Raw genomic sequence first — 27760 nt, forward strand, 5'->3', positions numbered from 1 at the left:
TGGGGAATTCAGAGCAATAATGTAGGTAGGAAATAAAAAAAATTGTGGAGAATTGAGAGCATTATTAAGGTATTAATAGGAAATAAAAATGTTTTGAGGTGTTCATGGCTATAATTAAGGTATTAATAGGAAACAAAAAAATTAGGAGGAATTAAGGAATTAAAAGGAATTAAAGGGAATTTTTTCAGGAAAAGGTATTTGGTGTACAAATTTTTGCTAGCGGTTTACCCCTCGTCCTATTATGTTCGAGCTGAATGGATCAAACATTGGAGCAAGCCATACGACGAAGAACTTTTCTGCCTTAGGGTTTATCGACAAGACTGGGAAATGTATGTTGAATGCATAAGATCCAAACAGCCTTTGCTGTCGTAAACACCCTTGAGCAAGGCAAGATTTCAGAGTGGCGGAAGACAATATCTCCACTATGGAGTCAACTTTTTCGTGGGGTTTAGGTAAACTATATCCCATGTACCCCATATACCCATGCTGAGTAGACCAGAAGATTGAGATACATCAAGAGGTCTGTAGGAACGTCGACAAGGTTTTTCAATAAGATTATTTCAGCCAAACAGTTTTGTAGATACCACTTTCGGTTATGCCGAAGGGATGTAATTAGAAACTACTCTTTTTTTCAGTGTAGAATCTATTGATTGAACAGAAGACAAGGGGGTGTTCATTAAAAAAATTAAGTTCTAGTTCCTATGTTCAAAACTGAAAAGTTTGATATGAATTATTATTTATTATTTATTATTTATTATTTATTATTTATTATTTATTATTTATTATTTATTATTTATTATTTATTATTTATTATTTATTATTTATTATTTATTATTTATTATTTATTATTTATTATTTATTATTTATTATTTATTATTTATTATTTATTATATATTATTTATTATTTATTATTTATTATTTATTAACGAGCTCCTAGCGAGTTTATAATTTTGCGGTGTCTGTCCGTCCGTCCGTTAGCACGATATGTCGATAAGGAATAGACCGATTACGATAAAATTTTCTAGGCGGATTCGTTATCAAATTTGTAGATCGAAGTTCGTGAATTGGCAATATAACCCAAAAAATAAGGAAGGCCCTTTTGACATCTATGTGAGTTATGAACCGAATTGTATGAAATTCAATATGCGTATAGCTTTAGCCATATAAAACGCAATTCCAAAAGTTGAATGTGCCCTTTTCGCATCTGGACCATTTACAAACCGTATTGCAAACTTTCTTATTTATGAAAGCATTTAAATGCAATTTGATACATAGCCATTTGGAATAAAAGCAAATGTAACACCAGTTTCAAAATTAGGTTTTGCGCATGCGCAGTGCTAATTTTCTTATTTATGGAGGAATTTAAATGGAATTTGATAGGTACATAGCCACTTGGAATAAAAGCAAATTTAAAGCCAGTTTCAAAATTTGGTAAGGGAAACGAACCCTCACGAAAAATTATCAGCATTTCACTTAAATGACTGGGCCTCGGACTAGGCTTTTCGTGAAATGGCGGATTTCACTAAAAGACTACGACATATACATATACACCTATAAATATACTGGTACCATTACAATATGTAGATCGTAGATAGATAGAAATCTACCTAAAATGGATTTGAATAGACTATATGAAAGTCTAGCAACTCCAACTATTCCGTTAAAAATTGATATATTATTTGAACCCGAGTTCGAGATTCTTGGCTTTTTTGGCCTTAGTCGAGTATATAGCTGTTTCTCGAAAAGGTTGTAAAGGTCACACCTGAAAAATCATATCAGAATATCGTCCAGAACTTTGGGCAATTCAAGAATATCTGAAGAATTTTTTTTGAAACTGTTAAAAATCGTTAACAGTGAAAATATCTAAAAATCTTCTGAAGAATATTCAATTTATAATGGCCCAGTTTTAACCGATGGTGACTTATTAATCGGATACACTCTCATAGCAAAAAAATGAAAATTAATTTAGAAAAGCGTTTATATTTTGCAACATCAGCTATAGACAGTGCTATTTATTAAGAAGTAGACATAAGGATTTACGTGTTTTTCCCTATGCCTATTTATAGATGGCAAAATCTCTTCTGAAGGGCGTCTAATTTTATGCATCCAAAATATCTTCTTAAAACAAATAAAGATCTGGCACTCATTATTAATTATTTTGATTATTGTTGTTTTGAATTCAAAGAAAATAAATCTTTTACGCTCCTTGAACTGTTACCGGTACATATCCATTGACAATATCAACTTGATCTTCAGTTGAATACGGAAGCCAAAACGACAATATTCAAATTAGTTAATAGTTAATTTTGGTTGCATAAAATTAGGTGCTCATCAGAAGAGATTTTGTTAATTAAAAGTAGACATAGAGAGAAACAATGCACGTAAGTCCCTATGTCTACCCCTTAATATATAAATAGCACTGTATAAACATAAAGTGGGATTGCCATTATAAACATTTCAATAACTCGAAAACCATTAGTACAAATTTATTTGGTGCGGCAAAAAGGACCAAATTCATTCACCTTTGATTTTCGGTCTGTTAACTTGACTATCATTGATGTCTTCTAATGACAATTAAGGGTACCTATATACATATTCGGGAAATTAGTGCTACAAGTTTTTCCTTAGCAAGCAAAACCTATGAAGTACTTAATGAAATAATCAAGTAGAGAAAGCCCGAGTGAAAGACTTTTACGTCGTATTTCAGGATTTCAAGCTCTAGTGCTACTTGTTAACTACGTTTAAAACAAAGGTCGACGCTTTAAACTGAATCTCGTTAAAAGCTCTATATTAGAAAGTATACTCGAGATTTCGTTTGAGATTGATCTTAACAACAACTGAATGGGATGAGCGCGAAGATAATGAGACAATGAGGCGAATTGACGATGAGCATTCTCAACGTGTCTTTGGTTCGGTAATGTTATTTCCTGGCCGCTACTCGGTTAGGCCAGTCTCTGGAGCATCCAGAATACCAATAGATCCGTGCCCGGACAAAGACATGAGAGAAAGGAGCCGCGAGGCTGAGCGCGCCACTTAACCACGGCCCAGGGCTCGAGTTGCACGCCCCTCGCACATAACTGTCAAGAGTTGTAAAGGGTGTTAGATAAAGTATAGTATCGAACTCTAATATAATAACGGACGGAACAAGCTCCGCTATAAAGTATAAGACGGACATAAATCAAGCGGATCCGGACCGGGCCAATATGTATCATACGTGCTAAAATATGTGGAGCTTCCGGTGGTTCGATGTGGCGTGAATCACGGTCCATCCACATCCCTAGGGCCCGAGGTTAAGCGCTCGATTTGTCGCGCGGGGTCATTAAAGGCCGACGGTCCCCTGACGCTCGTCAACTGGATTACCCTCTAAACGTAATCCAATCACACGAACTTGACTTTATGTGAAAGTATTGCCGCGGGGCCTACCTACGTCTTGTATCCGAAACTCCTAAAACATAGAATGCACTTCCGGATAATGCGCTCAATCATCGGCCCTGCCGGACTATACTGCCTGTATTTTGTCCGTTTATTTGTGACAAGAATCGCAATGGTTAGGGGTCGTTCGGACGGATATCGATTTGCCGCTATCGATATAGAAGAGACACGGCTCGGATAGCCTATTTAACTGAAACGAACCCACATTTGATTCTGATTGCGTTCATATTTGTAAGCTTTGAAGTTCTGCGGCGGAGATGGGATTAAATTTAACGCAGAATTAATGAATAAACCCTCTAAGACGAGACTCCCTTAAGATGTCGGATAAACTATCCCGCAGCCGATACGTTTTCGAAAACATTCGAAATTAATTTTAAAATGCTTTTCAATTTATCAGAGGAGGAAGATTTAGAGCATACCGACGACATAAACGAAAGGCAATTTCTTATAGCAGAAAAAACCCGGTGATATTCGAAGATTTACTGAAACCAAACCCACTCCGTATATAGACCCACGTCCGAGCAGGATTTATATGAATCGAATATTTATATTCCTACTGAAACAGAACAAATTAAATATAATGCAGTCCACGCGAGCCGTTATTAGATTGCAGACGTAGGGCAGTATGTTAGGGATGACTATGACACACAATCGACAGCATAAGATACGATCCGCGTTTTTCGTTATCATGTTTGTTTGTTTGTTTGGCCCTACGCTAGTTTTATAGGCGACAGATATCAGACGATCGACTCCTGCGGCTCGGCATTTGCACATCAGTCGCAAGATACTATTCCAATTCATCCCTCTGTGTCTTAACAGATACAGTCGGCTTTATAGGCAATTTCCACGCTTTGGTTACCGCAGTCTTGCAACGAATGCTGATGACCAGATTCGTGCAGGAAAAAATCTAGTCTGACCCTATCAAGGAGATCTCTTTGCATAATATACGATATTTATTATCCGAAAAGGGGGCGAAGAGTAATTTTGTATAGTCTCACTTCGAAATGCGGGCGACTAACTACATTGTTTCAAGTCGACGAAACCGCCACTAATCAATGCATCTTTGGGAAAGTTACGTTCCAATAGTGAGGAAATTAACTAAATGTTAACTATTATTCGAACGTTGATCACTGTGGTACGGTGGTTACTAATGACAGTATTGTGCTGGAGTAGTAGTCGCCGGGGAATAAATTCACCCTCGTTCATTCTTAATGCTTCCACCAAGTCCACCAGTTAAATAAAAGCATTATAATACTTTACTGCTGTAAACGCACTCAACACTAATTTTATGTGAGTAACTGGTACTAAATCTACGACTGGTAAAAAGTATTTATTTATTCTTGCCAAATTATTCGAACAAAACAATCTACAAAAATTGCATTTGGAATGCGGGCGGAATCCCTTTAGATCAAGAGGAAGTCGCAAACGAATATCTATAATTCATTTTCTAGTTTTCGCGAAACTTTTATTTAGGGAATTATTGTAAATAGCTTGAACGATACAAACACAATTCTTTTTCATTCTCAATGCATAATTTCCAGACTTTCAGATGTCATAATTCGAATTAGTAATCATAATCAGAAACACAAGATAGAGCGTTGTTCGAACACGCAACGTACTGGTTAGTGTCTTAATGACGGTCATGTAGACGAAGATTTTCGCACATTTCGGCAACGTGCAGTAGTACCTACATAATATTACAATAGGTACAGTGTTAAAAATATTTCTACGTTTGAAAATGCTATTTTTAGTCTCTTTTTCAAGAAAAATATTATTTGTTATATTTTAATGGTTATTTACATCAAAATCAGGAAAATGACACAATACCTGGTGAGGAAATATTGAAGTACGAGTTCCTTTTGGGGTCGAGTACTTTAATTTCCGAGTCAAGTAGTGTCATTTTACTGACGAGTTTTATCGGCAATTGTATTTTAATATATAAAATTGCAATTTTCATATAGGACTTTTGTTTTATGTCAATCTGTCAGTGATGACAGGAGTCAATATAGACATTACCATGTGACAGGTGCGACCGAAAAACTGACAGGTGCGGCTGGTAATGAGACAGGCGACAAGAAAGGTAGTCTGGAAGTTTCCTGATATAACGTAGGCATGAAAATGAAGGCTTTATGATTTTGGGTAAACAAATTTTCAGTAAAACTGTTAGGTAGTACCCTAATTAAATACTGTTGAAAACCATGCATGAAAAATATGCTTTGGCCAATTGTGTGTGTGTGCGACTTTGCCTTGTGTTTTTTGTATAAATCGGAAGATTAATCTCATCAAAATTAAAAAAAATAAATTTTTGTTTACCTTTTCTAAAGCAGTTGAAAATATATTCAACGTATAGAGTGCATGGAATGGGGCTTCCCGGAAGGCTTGATTTTTTTTATAATTTTTTGTTTTTAGTTTCCTGCTTATAATGTGAAAACTATTAGCTCTAAAGAAAAGTTCTTGGTTGATTACGAACAATCTCCTTTCTTGCAGTAGTTTTGTTTATTTTTTTTATTTATTTGCCTTTATTTTTGAGTGGGCGGGGTTTCAGCCAAGGCTGCTCTACCAACCCAACTCACCATACATTTACAAATATCCATGCTCGAACCCGGATTCGAACCAGGGACCCTTAATACCACATTCCAGTTTCAACTGAACACTGAACACTCTTTACGCGCAAAGCCCAACAGCCGAAGGCGTTCTCGCCCACTCGCCTGGCTCACAATTTCTTAAATTCCAGTAACTGATCTTAAAAGTGTGATCTTATTTTTAATCTTGTTTAAGTTTAATATCATTTAATTTGGTTTTTAGTAAGTTAGCGGTTAAGGTATTAGTATATTTAGTTATTGTGATTTCTTAGATTATTAGTAATTGTCCTATAATTGGAATTTTATTCTGTTGGGCAACAAATCGTATTATTATTATTATTTGAGTAGAAATATGGCATCAAAACCGTCGACGTGGCTTTGAAATTGACTAATATACATATTTAAAGCCTCGGAGTAAATAAAATGAATTTAAGATTATTGTTAACTATAGCAGTTCCGGCGAGCATCGTATCGCCTTTGGAAAATCCCGGTTTTTTCCGTACCCCTGTTTCCCGTGGGAATTTCGGGAAGTTCTTTTGGAGTACACTTAAATGCTTTTAAAGAAACCTATGCTCTAAATGGTAAGTGTCTTTTCGAATGTAAAATATAAATTCCTGTTTTTTCCTGTTCCCGTTTCCGTGTGAATTTCGGAAATTGTTTTACTAACTCAAAAACTTTCGCGGGAATACGTCGAACCATTCCCCAAAGTTTGATCGTGATCGGATGAATAGTTTAAGACATGTATAAGAGACAGACAGACAGACAAACATGCATTACTTTATATGGTATATCCGAGCGAACCGCGTATATGTGGGTACATTACCTAACATTTCCATATAATGCCATTACAGTGTGCATATTTTAAATCCTTTGAGGTTTTGTAGTTAAGAGATGCTGTTTCAGAACAAGATGGTAATGTCATTGTTTTTAAACAATGGTAATGTGTTGCAAAATCACACTGTACACATTTTAAATATGTGAAAGTATTGTGAGTGGACACATGGCTACTTAACTTTGCTTTGTATGTAAGAAGGCTATGCGCAGATAACTAATTTAGAGTCTGCAGGAAAAGCCAACTGGCGCCGTGGTGCACTAATGGATGCAATTGTAAAGATGTGAAATTTAATGTGATTAACTGAACCAGAAAGGGGGTCTTAGAATTTTTTCCCTGATCCTAAGTACCAAAGACCTGTTCCCTGTAGATAGTAGCGATTGTAGATCGCGCTCTAACAATAAGTTACCTGCTCGGAGTGGCGGGTGTCCGGCTGTATAGCCGCGCTATTAATTAAATTCACCTGTCCTTCAATGAAAGTAGAGGTTTCGGTTGTAATACCGTGCTCTCCCCAGATTACCTTCCGTGAATTAAGGGTGTTCGGCCGTATACCGGCGATCTTAATTAAGTTTACCTGTTTTTAAATTTTGGTAGACGCTGCGAATGTACATTCGCGCTCACCGGGAATAATCACTCCTGTAATGTGGGTAATGTTTTAGATGGGTTATAAAGTAATAACTTACCTAACGTAGGAAACCCAACATACACAGGTTGTCTTGACGAACAGGAGGTTGTATAGAAGGGAGGTTTCAGAGGTCGTTAGGGTACGAAGAGGCTAAGGGTAGTAGTAGATGGTAAGTAATGGAGCAATTTATATCTAAAAAAAGTCTAAGGGTAGCCTGTAACCGCTAGGACCGTTACATAATTAACAAAATATGAATAGTAGGGATGCGTGATCTTTCGCCGTCTTACGTGCCTGGTACAGTAGATCGTTGTATAATCACACTATGCACATTTTAAATCCTTTGAAGACTTGCCTTTCAGAATATGTGAGAAATTTGTTGCAAAATGACTGAATTAGGTAAATATATTTTCATGTCGCTCCCTGTAGCGAACCAGACAACACCCCCTGCGCGTTCTTCTTAAACGTGTTTCAGCTCTTTTTTTTATTTCTAAGAATATGTGTACGGAATCGGAATCGAGTCGAGAAATTTCCGTGGAGAAGACAAGTCAGCAGAAGAATTTCAGGGACTTAGGACTTAGGAGGCTATATCGAGGCAGAAGAAAATTATACGAGGAAAAAAATTAAATTACAGGAGGTGAAATTTAGAAATATAAAGAAATTAATAGTTTATATGTCATTTAACAGAGGAGCCCAGTGGCGTCGCGGACGCACTCAAATTTCAGTTTGACTTCCAAAACAGAGAGCTCGTCGTTTCACTTGTAACCTGCCGTTACAAAGGACACATCCACACAAAGAGGTCTATCGCCCTATCAACAACAATTTAATGTCAAGGGGGCTGCGTATTGGAACCTATTAATTAAAAAAAAAACAGTGTTCTACGAAGTCTGAATGCTGAGATTTAAAACCCGTAGACCGACGTAGTGTTTTTCATGAAAAATACACCAAAAAACATGCTCGAGAAGGTATAAAGGAAAGTTATTATTGTCGTCAAGATTTTTATGTCGACTTGGTTTTGTACGCATTTCATAAATAGCTTTTAAACTGTAAAGAGATGCTTGCAAGTCTCAAGCAATAACTATAGGTAGGTATCACGAAGAAAAATTTGTAACTTTGCAACGGAACTAACACTTACGAAGTTAAAAAGAGCGGTTAATGGCAATTCTCAATTCAGTCCTAACGTTAAACATAACGTGCAAGTTTCTCTAAAAAATTTTATTTTTCTCATACTAAATAACGCAAAATAACATTTTTTGGCAGATAAGTTCGACGTTCCTGATACAACACAGGACTGATTACATCGTTAACTGGCAAAGAAACGTTAATTAACAGTTAACGGATTAACGTTTTTCTGTTGATCTTTGGAAATCCAGATTAAAAATTCAATATCTTCGTTAGTATTGACGAACAAAACAAGCAGAAATTAATGCCTTTATGACTTTTCTGTACTTGTATTTGGGGAAACAAGTTAAAATCACGTTATTTAAAGTCCATTTGTTGTAAAATATACTTGGTTACCTATCTAGATACATACTTAAAACACAGGATTTGTATAAGTTCGTTTTCTTTGTTTGTACCACGCTCACATAACATCTATAACACTATACTATAACAGTTGGGTTAAATCAATGCCCTTCATTTAAGTTTTTCTTATAAATGCGAGCATCGGCCAGTAGATTGCACCGTTTCATTTAGATAATAAGTAAACGTAAGAGGTTCGACAAAAAAACCTGAAAATGTTTAGATGAAAATTTGTTCCATTGTGTGCATTCCAGCATAACATAAAAAAGTGTATTTTTTTATCACCGTAGCATCTAACGAGGGTGGTTCGAAGCCACCCTTGTAAAGGACACGAGCGGTTCGGGTTTAACGCTCCGGTCAGATGGTTGATAGGTCACGTTGGCACTCAAGCAACTTTCGCGATCGCCACGATATTGACACTAGAATAAATGCTCTCTAATAAACGAATAATTAGTGAACGAAGCATAGTGTTTGCGGTCTGTTACGGCGCTCTGAAATTCACCTGAGTCAGCAAAATTAGACGTCTATGTGCTCGCAGTAGCGCATCACCCCAGCGACTCATTAATCAACCCAAAGAGACCTCACTTTAGTCGCTCTGTTTTAATTATGACCGCACTCGATGTATCAGTACAAGTTATTACTAATAAATCTTTGTGGTAATTGTGAAGTCACGCTTCGTTGCTTCGAAATTGCATTTGATTTATTTTGATGCAGTCCACTGGTATTTTGGTGTTCAACATAAATTATATCGCCAACAAGAAATTAGAGTTACGACTTGGACCAAGTTTTGCACTTTGCATATCTGTGCTAATCTGTTGTGCACTAAACTAATTTGTTTTAAGCGAAAAATATACGTAATTATGTAAACATTTCCAATAAAAAGCTTGATTGCAAAACATTCTTATTGAACTGTGAAACACTTATTCAACACCCAAGTTTGATTAAAGAAATTTTCAAAGCTGGGAAATTTGGTTAAGTGGAAGGTAAACTTACAATATGCTTCAAAGAGCCCTATTCGGTGCGGATATGGTGAACCTCATCTACCTATTGGTGGGTATACAGGGACCAAAATTACAAATTCACTTATAAGCATTTTAATTAATGTCACAGGCTTGTGAATAAATTTTTCCTTCTCTTTATTTGCGGCTTTGGGGGCCTTCGCAAGATTTGACGTTGAAGACAATACTCCTTATGCCTTATACAGAACACTTTGTACCAATCGCTCTCTAATAATTTCCCCACTTGACACACAAAAAGGTTCCTTGTTCCTTTTTAGCGCATTTTTGCAAAATTTTTTTTTTTGTAAAAAGTAGCTTTTAATCTCACTTTGGCTGGCTGGCTGGCTGGCTGGCAGTAAATGCGCGCCCGTAGAAAAACGCTTGTAAAAAGACAAGGAGTGTACATGTAACTATCGGGGCCGTGTAATTAAGAACGTTAGGGATGGGGCTACCAGATTTGTAGTCGACGACATCTGGACGCCATCCCCGAGTGTATTATACTAACCTGGAGATTTTTCAGTTTTTATCTATCTTCTTCTACAGTTTTTCTCCGATTGTTTTCAAATTGGTGTCGTCGGGAAGATCTTGTCAACGCGCACAACTCCTGCGTGGCGGAATTTAGTTTTTTTTTCCTAGGGGCGAAATAAACCACCTTTTGCGCGGCGCGCTTGAGGGGTAGTCGACTTTGGGCGCCCAAAAGTTTCTTACAGCGCGAATCGCGGTCTCTCTTTCTCGTGTCACTAATAGAAGGTCGAGCTATGTGAAGTACCCAAAAGTTGAATACGATTTTATGCCGGGATTTTAGCGAAATCTACCAAAATGTGAATTACGAATGAACGGGACGTCGGAACTGTGTATCGACAAAGGGAATGTGGTAACTCCCGACGAGATCTTACTGATGGTGGAGTCGAAACTTCAAACGCGAATTGCGAGTGCACGGTAAGTGAGAAAATGGTACCGACAAAGTGAACGTGGTAGCTTTCGGCAAGATCTTATCATTCACGTGGAGTCAATATTGGCTAATAAAACACTGATCTGCCACACAAAAATGCGCTGAAGTCCCTTCGATCTCACACGAGGACTTTGATCATTTTTTCCTTTTTTTGTGTCTCGATCGTAAATAAAGCTGCATAAAATGAAATCTAGAAGTTCAACAGAAGTACCACGCTATGATAAATCTGTATTTGTATATTAGACTGGTTCACTATTATAAAAAAAAAAATGATCAAAGTCCTCGTGTGAGATCGAAGGGACTTCAGCGCATTTTTGTGTGGCAGATCAGTGTTTTATTAGCCAATATTGACTCCACCATCAATAAGATCTTGCCGAAAGCTACCACGTTCACTTTGTCGGTACCATTTTCTCATTTACCGTGCACTCGCAATTCGCGTTTGAAGTTTTGACTCCACCATCATTAAAATCCTTTGGGGGTTACTATATTCCCTTTGTCGACACCCACTTCTGATCACCCGCAACAATTCGGATTTGAAGTTTCGACTCCACCATCAGTAAGATCTCGTCGGGGGTTACCACATTCCCTTTGTCGATACACATTTCCGACGTCCCGTTCATTCGTAATTCACATTTTGGTAGATTTCGCTAAAATCCCGGCATAAAATCGTATTCAACTTTTGGGTACTTCACATAGCTCGACCTTCTATTAGTGACACGAGAAAGAGAGACAGCGATTCGCGCTGTAAGAAACTTTTGGGCGCCCAAAGTCGACTACCCCTCGAAGCGCGCCGCGCAAAAGGTGGTTTATTTCGCCCCTAGGAAAAAAAACAAAATTCCGCCACGCAGGAGTTGTGCGCGTTGACAAGATCTTCCCGACGACACCAATTTGAAAACAATCGGAGAAAAACCGTAGAAGAAGATAGATAAAAACTGAAAAATCTCCAGGTTAGTATAATACGCTCGGGGATGGCGTCCAGATGTCGTCGACTCCAAATCTTGTAGCCCCACCCTAACGTTCTTAATTACACGGCCCCGATAGTTACATGTACACTCCTTGTCTTTTTACAAGCGTTTTTCTACGGGCACGCATTTACTGCCAGCCAGCCAGCCAGCCAGCCAGCCAGCCAAAGTGAGATTAAAAGCTACTTTTTACAAAAAAAAATTTTTGCAAAAATGCGCTAAAAACATTTAAAGACAGTTTTCAATATAAGTATTTGGATTGTTCTTTTTGAATTCTGTAACTTATAGCTCTGGCACCTGAGCCAAGAAAAATATTGACCATTTATGTGCGCATGTATCGAGATATCTTTTTGAAATTTTACATTTACATTTTACATGTGCTTCTGTTAAAAGCAAACATATCTCATGTTGTAAACATTGTATGTGCGCATGCGCAGTCTGCGCATCCTGCGCTGTGTCAACTTCCTTATTCATGGAGATATTTCTTTGAAATGTTAACCATAGATGTCTCTAATAAAGAAAAACATAGCGCGCATATCTACGGTCTTTTGGGAAGTACCGATGAATCCATGGAAAATGCGCTGAAGTTACTCACTTTAGGGCGAAAACCTTTTCCTTCCCCAACAACTATCAAGCAAGTCCTGAAGCCTAAAGAAGGTGCCACTGGGGGGTGTGGGTTTCGGAATAAGGGAAAATGTTGTGTCTAGATAGAAATTTAATACACTTAAAGAAAACATGGATTTTGACCTTTCGATTTGTGCTTATTACGGCGATGCGAAATTTAAATGTCAACACCAAATTACGTAATTACTGAAACCCATCTAAATAACCCTTAATTAATATTTTAGCATGTGTATTCAATAGCAGCTCTAAATAACAAAATTTATTTCAACAAGCGTGTTATTTATTACTATCCTGTATTTTAAAGGAAAGCTCGAATACACGTTACTATCAAAATGTTATCCTAAATTGTTAAAATATTTGGTGAGTCCTAAACACACAATAAACAAAATACCTAGTTTACTAGAACGTTCCAAAAGTTAATCATTACAGTAATAAATAAACACATGCAATATTTTTAGCTTATTTGTAATGACGTCACAGTTCCATTTAACTATTTACTATCGGAGTAAAATGTCTAATCCGCCGACTTTAAAAGTTTGTGTTCAAAAAAGTTACTCAACCGATTTGCATCAAATAAACGGTTATTTTTTATGTGCGAGTTCGTAATTTCACAATGTTTGTTCAGCTTTGAAAAACATAACGAAATATGTACCAGTTTCTGTAAACGCAGGACGTACATCACTACTTTAGGAAGGCGTATGTAAGTGGCTATCTCTCCTTCAATGTCGGTCATTCCCGGATTTGAGTTTAACCAAGTGTTTCGCTGTACTGGTCAACTGTACAACGGTACATAATTGTATTTTTCGTACATTCTGGAGGATGAGCCTTTTTATTACGTTGCGAATATCTAGCTTTACCTTACCTTATAACTTTACAACATTTTCTGCGAAGTTTTCTGTCTTTTCAGCGAGCGGTTGGCTTCGAAAGCGACTATGACTGTTCAATCCACACATGAGTTTTTGCCTTCGAAGTATAGGCTGTCGGCTGTCCTCTTTTCGGATAGCTATTTTTGATTTAATATCTATTGTACCTGATTTATTTCTTTACTTAGTGGGCAAGATAGGATGTTGCTCTAGCCAGAGCAATTTTATTTCGTACTTTACCTTCCTCATTCTTGCACACATTCTGTAGGAATTCGTTACCCAAACCACAGATCGTCTGTGGCCATACGTGCAGACGGCTCCGTGATACCAAGAACATCTAGCTTCCATAAATCGGTCATTGCCGCATCCTGTACATAAAGAGACACAATGTTCGTAGTAATTATCGACGAAACATCTCCGCGGGAAGGGATTTTTCCCATCATTGTCCAACCGAAGACCGTCTCTAAAGTCACACCTCAAAAGGTGTCATCGACCCGTACACAAATGTCTGATAATATCCGCCCCTAACAATAATTCAATAGGACCGATGTCCATGCCGGGCAAACAAATACCTAATGATTCTATCACACGTTACGCGTTGCCCAATCGGAACACATGCCCTGAAGACATTAAATAACTTAATCCTTTATTCCATGCTGAAGATGAGTCTTATTGCAAGTGGTGTCCTATCACGGTCGCCAAAAATATTGTGACCACGTAAAAGATAAAAACAATTGATTTTGCTTATTTCCTGTTTACCAAATCGCTAAAAATTAATCAAAACTATTTATTGCAGCTCAATGAAGGCGGATCCGCTACAAATAAGATCGCCGAAGACGGCCATAGAACTTCTATCAACCGGCGTTCGCTTACAAAACATGCCACTAGTAAAACAGTGTATTGAAAATCTCGATCACCAATTAGATAAAACTAACGTTCTTATGATATACTCGAGCTTATCCAAATGCAAAATGCCCACAAGTAACAAAAACGATTTCGAACCATCCGCGCCTCCCATAATCGAAAACGAAACTCAACGCGACACGGACTGGGTGCAGGAATTAACCGACAGCTTACGTCACAATTGCTTACTAGTGATAGACAAGAACGCCGATTACATCCTCAAACAGAAGGAAATACTCGAACTATCATATCTAGACCTAATCAACATCACCGAGAGGGACACTCTGCAAGTGACCGACGAAATGTTGATTTACAGCGTCATCCACCGTTGGGCAATCGAAGAGTGTCATCGTCGCACACTCAACACTCACCTTCTGAATTTAAAAGCCGTACTCAGACAGCTGTCCTACACTCCACGGTACGGTCTAATGTCAAAAGCGAAATTCATGACGAGAACTGTGGACAACGTAAAGGGTCCTTCGCGCAGCGGAATTTTGGAGGAGAAAGAGTGGCGACTCATCAAGTTTTACATCGAGGAGAAGAGCAAAAAGAGGCCGGTCGAGGAGCTGCTGCACAAATGGTCGCGGCCGAGGACAATTGGGAACGAGAAACCAAAAGTGTTGAGCCGAAGAAGTTCCTCGCCACACGCTGGTAACACAAGTTCGAATACCTCAACAACAAACTGCCAAAGTAAAACAACTTGCGAAAAATGTTTACTTAATTTTTTAACATGTTGGACTGCCATTTTCGACTGAACTTTTTCCTCTTTGATGTACTTCTAACAATATTATCGTTGTGATTTTAACTTCTATAGGTATAGTATTTATTTGTTAATGTTTATTTTAGCCGTTTTATTTGCCATATTTTTTAATACTTTTTTAACGATTAATATTAAGACATATTATATTTTAGCTGCAAGTCTGTGATTTGTTACATTTAATGCTTTCATTGTTTATAGTGCCGTTTCATTTTCTATACAAATGTTGCGTTAGAGCACTTTGAAATGGTGCCATAATAAGAAAAAAAGGGCTGGTCCTAATATTTTGTATAATCTTATTAGTAGGTATAGGTAATTAGAAATGAGCAGGAAGTTTAGTAAAACAAAATTTATAAATTTTACTCTATGAATTAGAAAACTTATTAGTAGTTATTATTATGCATTTTGCACCTAAATCATTGTTATTGCAATATTATTACCTAACGTGAATTACTACTGTATTAATTATGAATAAATTTATAAAATCGTGGGCCGTACACATTGTTAATGTTGTATATTGCTTGTTTTAGGTCTTGTGCAATTCGTTGGCGGAAATGTTACGTTTACTCCTTGTTTACTGTTATGGGTTCTATCAGCGCGTTGTGGTTTTTTTAATCACATGCAACTTTACACGTGGTTAGGTCATTAGGTGTATTATGGCTCCTTATTTCAACCGCAAACCAGTCACATGTCTATATATCATTGGGCATTTTTAATTGATCCAGTCATCAAAGGTTGTAATCGTAATCACCTGCTGGTTTGAATATGAAGAACAAATGGGAAACTTCTTAAACACATTATATTTTACCCTCAACATAATCTGGTTTTCGTGCTCGCTATAGTTGTGCTACTGCGCTTTCGACTGTCATAAATGACGTAATAATAAAAACAGACAAAGATTTTGAGACCTTTAACCTCAACACTCTTATTGCAATTTTACATTTAATTGGATTGGAAGAGTCCACTGTTAGATTGGTATTTAACTACCTCAACGTGCACCAACAAAAAAGTGAAATTCTACAGCATCACATTTGATCGTTACCACGTTGCCAACTCTGTTGGGCGACCAGGAGATTTTCCATAAGCAACACTTCCTGTATCGTCAAATCGCTTAACTGCACGAAGAATGTGGCGGCGTACGCTCTCGTAATCAACGATATGCCTCTCGAAATTCCTTCACGCACATGCGAGTCGAATGTTCAAACTCCGTTTTCGTCTTTACTTCCATTACAGAAATAGAATTGCAAAAACAGCTTATTTTCTTCCAAAGAGTCAAAACTCACGCTTATACATCGGACTACCCGGGAGGGTAGCCATGGGTGATTCCACGGTAGCTTTGAGGGGCATTGGGCACCCTCGTAGTTATTCGTTGCACATTAGGTACCCTTGACCAAGATGTTTTGTAAAACGAAAAGACAATGCTGACAATTAGTTTTGGAAATAAGTGGATCACACGGGAGGGATTGTTTAGTATTGGTTTATTATCACATGCGTTGCGTCAAATCGTTACTAAGATCATGTTTCATAAGAGCGGTAATGATCGCATTGCAGTTTTCCCGCCTGAGCGGAAATTGCAGTTGTTAGCACTAGCAAATGACACCGGCTTTATAACGTCACGCCTATGCAATGAGATGAGCGGCGTAGAGTTATAAAACCGATGTTACAAAACCAATTTATATGACTGTTTTTACACGACGCATAACGCTGGTTTTATGGTTTTTCTAATTCTTGCATTGTGAATGAAGCTAGAGGCGCTGATGTAATTTACAAATGGCGTATATAGGTGAGAGCCGGTGAGAGCGGTTTCGGTTTGTAAACATCGGGTTATTCTAGCAGGTTTTTAAGTAAAATTGTACTAATTTGAAAGTGAATTTTGAGACTTGAAAATATAACCCCTTAATCCTGACGCCTGACCACATTTTTGAGAGTTGGCAACCATGCAATTTCTAGGTGAGGAAAAGCTGCCTGCGCCATCTAAAAAGCATGGACGGGGGGTTACGTTTTGGCATCGTCTCTTGAATGGCGGTCGTGAACGCGTCGCTCCATAAACGTTTGTTGTTATTTTGTGTTTTTTTAATGCAGGTAGTAATAATCTTTGCATTTTATATTTTTTGTGTTTAAAATCTTTGTTTTTGAAATTTACTTGGTTTAACCGCAATGCATAATCACATATGTGATACCGTTATGCTATTGTTTGTAATTGTTTATGTTTTTGGTGTACTGCTTACTTAATTTATGTTTATGTGTTGATTACTTGGTCTTATCCGAGAAGTTGCATTACATTCATATAAATTTTGATCATTTTATTTTAATATGTGGAAATTACCGATTCGTTTGATGGATGTACTGACTTGTTGTTTGTAACTAACCATTTTCTCCGTGAATGAATCAGTCACGGAGGTGGTAAAAACTGTAGTCAAAATGGAGCTACGACACCTAATTCCGTGATTGTCTTCGACATTCAACTGTAGACTCGAAACCCCGAAACCAGGGGCGGGTTACCTATCTTGCAGGAGGAGGGATTACGCTAATCAAAGCTCTTCAGTTTAGAATTTATGTTGGATAAATGAGTGGCGATTCAATAATTTCCACATATCTTGTTTTTAGTTAAATTTGCCTACAAGGCCATGTAATTTTCCATCGTGCTTTTAACAAAAGGACTTTGTGCACCAAAGATGAGTCACATTCTGTCTATTTCACCCTTTCTTCCTGGTACCTGGTTACCTGACCCATAATTCCCAAAACATGTTTTTAACCTGTATGTTACCTCTTGAAGTTTACCTGCTACTTTTTGTGATGTTATAATTTTATGTTACGCATTCACATCATTACAAACAATTAATTTTACAACACAATTTGATATTAATTTGACGGCTGGTGTAATATTCATTTATTCAAACCCAAACATACAATATTATATCAAAACCATAATCCATGAGTGCAGTCTGGCGCGATAACTTACAATCATGCGTACAATTACTACAGCTGGTTTTTTTATTGGTAAGTTCTTTTTTTCCCCAGCCTATTTCTATTTTTATTCGGTGAAGTACCATTTTCAAAGTTTATTTCTGCAATGTAATTTATTTCCGAGCTTTTACAGTCAATAATAATTACGATCATTATTGTTTTATTTTACGTTCCTTCCCTACTGTGCTTCAGGTCATAGCGTTGACCGTTGTTTACAACTAATGTAAGGGGGGCCCTGCCTTAGATGTTTGATCACGTGCCACTTTTCCATTTAAGCGGGAACTTGTTTAGTTTTGGAGGGAATAGTCATTCGGGTGGCCATTTTCAAACGTTGCCGGGTTGACTTTATTTCCGTGTTCTTGTAGTGTGAAGTTGGCGTAGAACCTAGGGTTAAGTACACTACAAGCTTGAACAGGCAATTATCTTAATTTTCTAATTACAAATAAAGATCGCAATCTATCATTCAATTTCTAGCGCACTCGTACAACATTACAATGAACAACTCCCCGAATTTCCCTTACGTTGATTATCTTTTAAAACAGCCTTTGGTGCTATTTGTGGTAAAATTACACTGACCACAATTTAAACAATGGCTATTCTTCAATGTGTTGTGCTTTAGTAAATGACTATTTAATTTTTTTTACTATTTTTGGCATACCTCGCAGAGAGTGCACGTAACATCCTTCAATGTTTAAGTTTTGCTTATCGTGAGTATAGCGCAATTACACTGTTCACAAATTAAATGTTTGAGAAGGTTGTGTGTGTTAATATGTGACGCTTTAAGCGAACGCTTAATCGTACCGTAATTACACTGATGGCAGTGATAGAAAGTTATTCAAAGGCGAGTGTGTCAAAGAATAACATATATGTAGTAGTTCATTTGAATGTAGGTAAAGATGATAATGATGTTTAGTTTATTTAAAATGTGTTTTAGTAATTACGGTAGTTGATTGTAAGACAACATTTTGTAAGAATGTACTAGGGTAATACTTTTTTCTGTAATAAAGTTTATAAAATTACATAAATATAACAATATTGGTATATCTCCTATTTTTTGGTGTGTAATTGTAGGCTACTGTTCACAATTAAAGGTGTGGAAATGTTAGGCGTTGAGACGATGATTCTTTAACTTATCCCTGTTGTTATTCGCATAATTGCACTGATCACATTTAACATTCTTGAAAGTAACCTGATAATGTGACATTTTATTTATTTATTGTCCCTCTATAGTTCATGGTTATGTATTCTAACCAGCAATCATTTGAACTAAAAATTGCAGAATGACGACCCAATAATCTTTTATTTCTTGGAGCGCCTATTATGGAATGAATGGTGGATACTAAGATGTTATACGAGATGTTTGTTGTTAACCACGCTTTTGTATGAATTCAAATGAATGAAATCAAACCTAATATGTGGATAACTTGAAATGAAAATAGGTAGACGTCTAAGACATTTATGTAATATGTGTATTTTTCATAGTACATTCAGTGGCTTGTTGCAGAAGCAGAAAAAATTTGGTACTTGCAAAATTCAAATGCCAAAAGCCTACTATAGTTGGCGTGGGTAAATAGGATACATCTTACAAATTATTAATTATGTCTTAAATACATAATGCTGCCGTATTTGAAGGAAATGTCAATGGTATTTAAATCTCCATGCGCTTTGAAGCATTCATCCACAACTTCAGCAATTCTGCAATAAAAAAAGTGCAACAGATTTCTCAACATATTACGCGCGTTTATCAACAAAGAATACGAGCCAAAGAAATATTTTGCATTTGTAGATCAGTTTCAGGTGACAGTCTCATAAGTCACGTTTGACTGCTCCCCACTCATGAAACGAACTTCAGGAAACTCCTCAAGAGCATAACATAAGGAAGCAGCTGCAGAAGTTCCTCTTATACTCATTTGACCAGCGCCCAACGCAGAGTCGATTATGCCTGTTCCCCTTGTAAGGCCTCCCTTACTCTTCACGGAACGCATGGTCACAGCTTACTGATAGTAAGTAAGCTGTGGCATGGTCGTCTATTCAATCGTTATGTCCGACCACACTCCTGCCCGTGACAATCCACTTCTGTTGATGGTGAAGTAATCATGCTCCACATAATCCATCAACACAAGGAGTATTTTCTATCGATTATCACGGGGCAATAAAACAACAGACCGTAACAATCAACAACAACAACAACAACAACGTATCTTTTAATTCTATCTTATCATCTACATACATTTTTCATACTTGCGCAAAAAGACTGCTAAGGCTAAGGCAAAACCTGTATGTACAATCATCGACGAAAGTCATGATAATCGGAAACTTACTGCCATTTAGGCAACCAACTATACACGAACTGAAATGCCAAAGTTGAAGTGTAAGTTTTCCGGCGGGGATTCGTGTGGACAATAAATAGTCCGTGTATTTTTTTATTTAATTATCTCCCCACGATGCACGAAAACTTCTTCTAGCGACAACTGCGGATATTTGTAGAATTACACAAAAATTTATCGCCAAATGCCGGAGAAAACTGCTGAGGTCTTGAGTAATGCAAGATCTGAATTTGGATCAAGATTTTCGGCTTTTATTCATTTTTAAACTTTGAAAGCGCGATTTCTCAATAAGTAATCGATCAATTTTAAAAAATAAAAACGGTTGTATAGGTAATGGAAACCTCCCAACCCTTAGCACAGGGTTAGGGTTACAAGAGCAATTATTTTTACATAAAAATTATAAAAATTAGCCCCCTCGGGGGGGGGGGTACAAGTTTTCGTTGGGACACATTGTATAGATTTACAAAATATTTTTTTAAAGAGCTTAATTTTAATGGGTACCTACCATCCAAATTTTAGGGAAATTCACTAAATCTGTACAATTGCACAATGTTGTTCTTTATCTTGTCATCGATGAAAACACGCGGTAGCGGTTTTGTGGATTGCCGATTTATCTTAAGTATTTGTACAATATCGATACGCTTGAGCATATTTTTGATGACACAAGCGAATGTTATGTAAATAAATAAACTGCACCACTATAGACAACGAGCGACAAGGTTCCCTCCCGGTTGAAGAGTATTGACCAAAATTTAATCAATTAGTCGCTTGACCACTGTCTACCTATTACTGAAAACAGAATTGGAAAATTCGAAACCGTTCATGAGTTATCATGCACACAGATAGACGGACGGACAGAAGGTCCAAAACCATGAACTCGCTTTTTGTCACTCAGTAATAATCTGAAATAAAGGCGTGAGATGGATGTCTAACATTAGGTACTTGAAGCGTATACTATTTATTGTTTACGATTACGCTTATAGATTTCACAAGAAATGAATCATGAGTTTTACTTCAAAAGTGACTCAAGCACCTCCATAAATATCAAGTGCAGACCACGAGTAATTCACCAATAGGCGCTCTCAGATATAAACCAAAACAATTGCGTTATCAACATCGCAATGCGCCTCCTTCCTCAACATTCACTGGCGAATTTATTTATTATTGTGTGGTAAGTAAAACATAACCGTCCCCTCTAGCAGAACAATGGTGGTTGTGGTCCAGGAACCTATTGAGGAATCGGAGCCTATGATTAAGGCCGAAACAAGTCTCCACGATTTGAATTGCACAAATTCGTACTCGGGGAAGGCCTACAAAAACATAACCAGGTAAGTTTAACCGTCTGATAGAGAATTTTTTCTTCTTGCTTTCAGCAGTTTCATTACTCACTGTTCTTTTGCATTTAAAATAACGCTTACCTTCACTTTATTTTTGGGTTTTCTTTGGGCGTTTTTGGTGCTTTTTTCGTTTGATAGGAATAACACTTTCCTTTATGAACGTTTGTACTGATTTAGTGTCATCTCACGTGGTTACAATTGTATATTATCATCTTTGCTCCGTCTTTTGATCGTAGGATTGTTCGTTTTTTTGGTAGCAGCAGCGTAGGGAACTTGTTTCTAACACCTCAGTCATGTCCATCATTTCTGGCAATTCCATTTCAGTCGTACTTTCAATCATCTTCTTAACTTCATCGGTCATGTCTTCTTCTTTCTTACAACCACACTAATTGGTACCTTTTCTTCTTTTCTAATCGTAGTAATTTCCGTTACGTGTCGGGTACTCTTTTATCTTTTATAATTCCACGCGCTCGCTTTCTAGCTTTCTCTGGTAATCCTTCATCAGAGAAGATATCGATAACTTATTCATCTTCTGCTAGGAAACGGTCGTTTGGGCCATCTTAATTCTTCAGTGACTTCGGGAATGTCGTGCAACTTAGCAATCTTTTTCAGGATCACGGCGTCTAAAACACTTTGTTCGCCATTAATGCCTTCCAAGGATAGAATGATCAGTTCTTCAGGTTCCCTTAGAACTTTCTTGCGTTTCTTCTTTGGTTTCTCTCGGTTTCTCGGTTTGTTCAATGCACGGTCACCATCTGTGTAGTTTCAACCTTATCATCATCTCTCTTCATAATCTTTTCGGTAGAACGACTTCTTGCACTGTAAAGTGTCCTTTTGGGCTGCTCCTTCTCGTTTTGGTTAGTATCAATTTCCGTAGTCTGCAAGACACCGTCTTTTTCTTTGACAATCTTACTAGACCTTGCCTTGATCGGAAATTATTTTGGTCACCTCGATTACTTCAGGCATCCCAATCTTCTTCCTTGACATTTTTGCGTCTCTTTCACCCTTTTCTCGGATCGGCCTTCATCGAAAATGACCTCGGTGACTTCAGCCGTTTCAGTTAACTTCTGAACGGCGGCATCTGTCAGCTTTTTCTTTCGGATCTTTTTGCTTTCAGTTTTTTCTACGATCACCGTTGTTTCAGGTTCTTCAAGTTCATCCTCAACCGTTATCATTTCAGTCACCTGTACCATGTCAACGTCTTTTTTAATTATTTTACGCAACTCTTTTAACCCATTTCTTTGGTTTCCCATCTTCAGTAACCACCTCCGCGGCTCCCACCACTTCTGCCACTTCCTTAACGGTAATGGTGCCTTTAACAGCTTTTAGAAGAACAGCCTCCTGTACTGTAACAGTAGTTTGATGCGCCTCTTTGTCACATTGAATAGTTACTATCTCTGTTGTTCCCCTTCTTTGATAATTTTTCTAGTTTTCTTCACTCGCTTCTTAGGTTTACCTTTGTCAATAACTACTTCTGTCACCTCAGTTTCTTCCCGCAGTTCTTCGACGACTGTTTCCTTAGGTTTTTTCTTGCGAATCTTTTTGGATTTGGCTTTGATTTCTTCCACGGTCATTGTGGTTTCAGTCGCTTTGCATTCAGAATTTCTGTAGTTTTTACTTTGTCATCGTCTCTTTTTATAATTTTGGACATTTTCTTGACCCGCTTCGTGGGTTTTCCGTCCTCAACACTTTATCAACGGTAACGGCTACTTCATAACAGTTTTCGGAAGAACATCCTTTTCAAATGTGACGATGGTTTTCGGTTCTTCTGTCTCATCTTGAATTGTTACGATTTCTCTTGTCTGCAAAATGCCATCTTCTCCTTTGACAATCTTCCTCATTTTTATTGTTATCTTTTTAATTTAGGTACCTTCTTCACTGACTACTTTTGAAACCTCGGTAACTTCGGGTAATTCTTCAACAACTGCCATCTTCAGTTTCTTCTTGCGAATCTTTTGATTTCTTCGATTTCCTCCACGGTCACCGAAACTTACCGTGTCTTGCCCTCATCTTCAACTGTTAGAATTTTCAGTCGTTTGCACTTTGCCATCATCCTTTTTGATTATCTTACGAACCTTTTTAATTCGCTTGTTTGGTTTTCCATCTTCTGCAAGGACTTCGATAACCTCGGTTTCGTCAGGCAGTTCGTCGATGGTAACGGCATCTTCCACTGCTTTCACAAGTTATGGCTCTAGTACCTGCTAGTCTTTTTCACCCGTTTCGTAGGTTTATCTTCATCAGTAATTATCTCTGTGACCTCGGGCAGTTTTTTCAATGATTACTTTCTTCTTGCGAACCTTTTTAGGTGCTTCAGGTGCAGTTGTTTCGTCTACAGTGGCTGTCGTTTCAGGCGCTAGGTATGCCTTTATCTTCGACGGTTGGAATTTCCGTTGTTTGCACCACTTCATCGTTCGTTTTGATCATTTTACCCACCTTTTTAGCCCCTTTCTTTGGCTTGCCATCTTCAGCAACCACCTGTATAATCTCTACAACTTCAGGTAGTGACAGCATCTTCAATTTTTTGTGGAAGGGTAGCTTCTGGTACTGTGACTGTAGTTTTATGCTCCTCCTTTTCATCCTGAACTGTTACTATTTCAGGCGGGAAAAATACAGTCTTCTTCTTTGATTAATCTTCCTGGCTTTCCTCGGTAATTTCGGTCACTTTGGTAACCTCAGGTAATTCTTCGATTATTGGTGCTTTTGATGCGTGTCTTCCTCCGCACCTTTTTGGTGATCTCAGTTCCTTCTATTGTGAGAGTCGTTTCTGGTACTTTACCTTCATCTTCAACTATTAAAATTTCAATCCTCTTGTCGTCGCCATTTTTGATAATTTTGCGCACCTTCTTTGCCCTCTTCTTTGGTTTATCGTTTTCTGCAACAATCTCGCTAACCACTTCGGACATTTCTTCTACAGTTTGCGTCGTGTACTGTGACGGTGGTTTTAGGTTCTTTTTTCGTATTGAATTGTGCCGATTTCGGTGGTTTGCACAGATCCATCTTCTTCTTTGAAGATGTTCCTAAATTCGTCCTTTTTTTAGGTTTACCGCCTTCGGCGATTACTTCGGTCACTTCAGTCGCCTCGGGTAGTTTTTCAACGATTGCGACTTTCGATTTCCCCCTCCACTTCTTCTTAGTTTCTTCCGTTATATTTTGTTCAACCATTACTGTATAGTCTCCGGCGCTTTGCCCTCGTCTTCTCTGGTGACAATTTCCATTGTTTGAATTCCTTCGTCATCCTGTTTGATAATTTTGGGCACCTTTTTTGGTTCTCCGTGACAATCTCGGTTATCTCAACTCAACCACTTCAGGAATTTCCTCAACTGTGATGGCATCTTCGACAGTCTTTGGAAGGACAGTTTCTTCAATGGTGACAGTAATAATAGGCTCTTCTTTGTATTGAGAATTTTTCTAGTCTTTTTTACCCTCTTTTTTGGTTTTCCTTCGTCGATTATTTCTGTAACTTCTGTTACTTCAGGCAATTCCTCGACGATTGCTTCTTTGCTCGTTTCTTCTTTGTTTGTGTAATTGTTTCCTCAATGTCGATCGCTTTGTTGGTCTGTCGGTGGATCTGTCTGTTTGTCTGTATTCTCATTTCCGGCTAATCGGCTGAACCGATTGGAACCAAATTTGGTACACATATTCTTAGACATAAAAGAGCAGAATCGCCCATGGGCAAATGTGCGCGTGGTATTTGTGCTAGTCACAGAAGATTTTAATGAGCCATGCACGTGATATGCAATCGAATACCGAGTTCGAGAGTCGTAAAAACACTTGCTCGCTTTGGTTATCTAAAATAAGCGACGAAAACGCCCACTTCTGCAATTCATAAGTTTGAGCATTTTTGTTATTTACGCAATATAGGTACATATATAATACTTCGTTATACTCCAAACAATTGGTTTGGCATATTCTCAGTATTAGTAGTAGAAAACCACCTGGCTAAAAATTAATCAGAACTGTTTGTTGCAGCTCAATAAAGGTGAATCTGCTCCCAATAAGATCGCCGAAGACGGCCATAGAACTTCTATCAACCGGCGTTCGCTTACAAAACATGCCACTAGTAAAACAATGTATTGAAAATCTCGATCACCAATTAGATAAGACTAACGTTCTTATGATATACTCGAGCTTATCCAAATGCAAAATGCCAACAAGCAACAAATACGATTTCGAACCATCGGCGCCTCCCATAATCGAAAACGAAACACATCGCGACACGGACTGGGTGCAGGAATTAACCGACAGCTTACGTCACAATTGCTTACTAGTGATAGATAAGAACGCCGATTACGTCCTCAAACAGAAGGAAATACTCGAACTATCATATCTGGACCTAATCAACATCGCCGAGAGAGACACTCTGCAAGTGACCGACGAAATGTCGATTTACAGCGTCATCCACCGTTGGGCGATCGAGGAGTGTCTTCGTTGTACACTCAACACTCACCTTTCGAACTTGAAAGCCGTGCTGAGACAACTGTTCTACACTCCACGTTACGGTTTAATGTCAAAAGCGAAATTCATGACGAGAACTGTGGATAACGTAAAGGGTCCTTCGCGCAGCGGAATTTTGGAGGAGAAAGAGTGGCGACTCATTAAATTTTACATCAAGGAGAAAAGCAAAAAGAGGTCAGTTGAGGAGCTGCTACACAAATGGTCCCGGCCGAGGACAATTGGGAACGAAAAGCCAAAAGTGTTGAGCCGAAGAAGTTCTTCGCGACACGCTGGTAACACAAGTTCGAATACCTCAACAACAAACCGCCACAGTAACACAACTTACGAAAAATGTTTACTTAATTTTTTAACATGTTGGACTGCAATTTTCGACTGAACTTTTCCTTCTTCGATAAACCTCTGGGAACTGATATGTACCTCTAAGAATATTAACGTTGTGATTTTTACCTTTTATACCTACTAGATATAGTATTTATTTGTTAATGATTGTTTTGCCATATTTTTATTACTTTTTTAATGATTAATATATTATTATATATTATATTTTTTGTGCAAGTCTGTAATTTGTTATATTAAAAGCTTTTATTTTGTATACAAATATGTTGCGTTAGAGCACTAAATCCATGTCTTTTTCCTTCTCTCAGCGCTTTTTGGTTTTAATCACATGCCACTTACATGTATGCGTCAGGGCCGGATTTGGCATTGAGCCTGTGGGCCCAGACCTATAGCAGCAAATTTTTAGGGGCGGCACAAAAAACCAAATTTGGGAAATAATTCTGCAGAAAATAACCCCTTAAGAAATAGAACTAGGCACACTCCATGGCGTAACATAACCTCACATTTCGACAAAATTATGTGAACTTTGTATTAAGATTGTGGAAAATTTAGGCCTTCTCCCGCAAATTTTGTTGTTGAAAAAACTTAAGGTGTCCTCTAGCAATTTTTATCAATTTTATGATCGTGGCTGGCTTAATAACGTCACGTTACCGTTAGATTCTCTGAAACACAATTCAAATGGTTACATTTACATGTTTGTATAGTGGATTTCAGTGTTTAAACTGTGGGGAGAAAGAATTCCGTATTAACACTGTACTGTACTTAACCCCCATGTTCTACGCTAACTTCACACTACAAGAACTTAATTATTTTATCCCTGAATATTAATCTGCCACCGTTCACGCTTAAATTTTCCGCACCCGCCAGCATAGTTCGTTGGTATTTACCGTCATTTAATTCAGAAAGAACGTGTCGCAGTTGGGTGACACGCGCCGTAAACCCAGCCAGTCTGGTCAATTCGCGGCCGGCTAAAACCAAACGGCCAATTGCCTCTGCCAGCTTTAGAAGCATGCGTCCATATGTATAGTATAAACGTGACCTTTCGCCATGTGTCGCGGAAATAAAGTCTACCCGGCAACGTTTAAAAAGGGCCACCCGAATATTCCCTCCAAAACTAAACAAGATCCCGCTTAAATTTGAAAAGTGGCACGTGATCAAACATCTAAGGCAGGGTCCCCTTACGTTAGTGGTAAACAAAGCTATGACCTGAAGCACAGTAGGGAAGAAACGTAAAATAAATCACTGGAATTGTGAAAAGTTTGTTTAATAATGATCGCAATTATTATTGAT

General features: G+C 37.8%; 2 protein-coding genes across 2 annotated transcripts; both read left to right on the forward strand.

Moving 5' to 3' along the window:
• The first annotated feature begins 13078 nt into the window (after nucleotides 1–13078).
• Nucleotides 13079–15537, forward strand: LOC116175141. The gene is made up of 2 exons (XM_031493251.1): nucleotides 13079–13225; nucleotides 14185–15537. Exons 1-2 carry the CDS (start codon nucleotides 13116–13118, stop codon nucleotides 15044–15046), a joined length of 972 nt encoding a protein of 323 aa, XP_031349111.1. The 5' UTR covers nucleotides 13079–13115; the 3' UTR covers nucleotides 15047–15537.
• Nucleotides 15538–21380: 5843 nt separating this feature from the next.
• LOC116174432 lies at nucleotides 21381–26726 on the forward strand. The gene is made up of 2 exons (XM_031492348.1): nucleotides 21381–21670; nucleotides 25649–26726. The coding sequence occupies exons 1-2, from the start codon at nucleotides 21549–21551 to the stop codon at nucleotides 26508–26510; spliced, it is 984 nt and encodes a 327-aa protein (XP_031348208.1). The 5' UTR covers nucleotides 21381–21548; the 3' UTR covers nucleotides 26511–26726.
• The last annotated feature ends 1034 nt before the right edge of the window (nucleotides 26727–27760 follow it).

The sequence above is a fragment of the Photinus pyralis genome, unplaced genomic scaffold (genome assembly GCF_008802855.1).
Source record: "Photinus pyralis isolate 1611_PpyrPB1 unplaced genomic scaffold, Ppyr1.3 Ppyr1.4_LG6, whole genome shotgun sequence".
NCBI classification, from domain to species: domain Eukaryota; kingdom Metazoa; phylum Arthropoda; class Insecta; order Coleoptera; family Lampyridae; genus Photinus; species Photinus pyralis.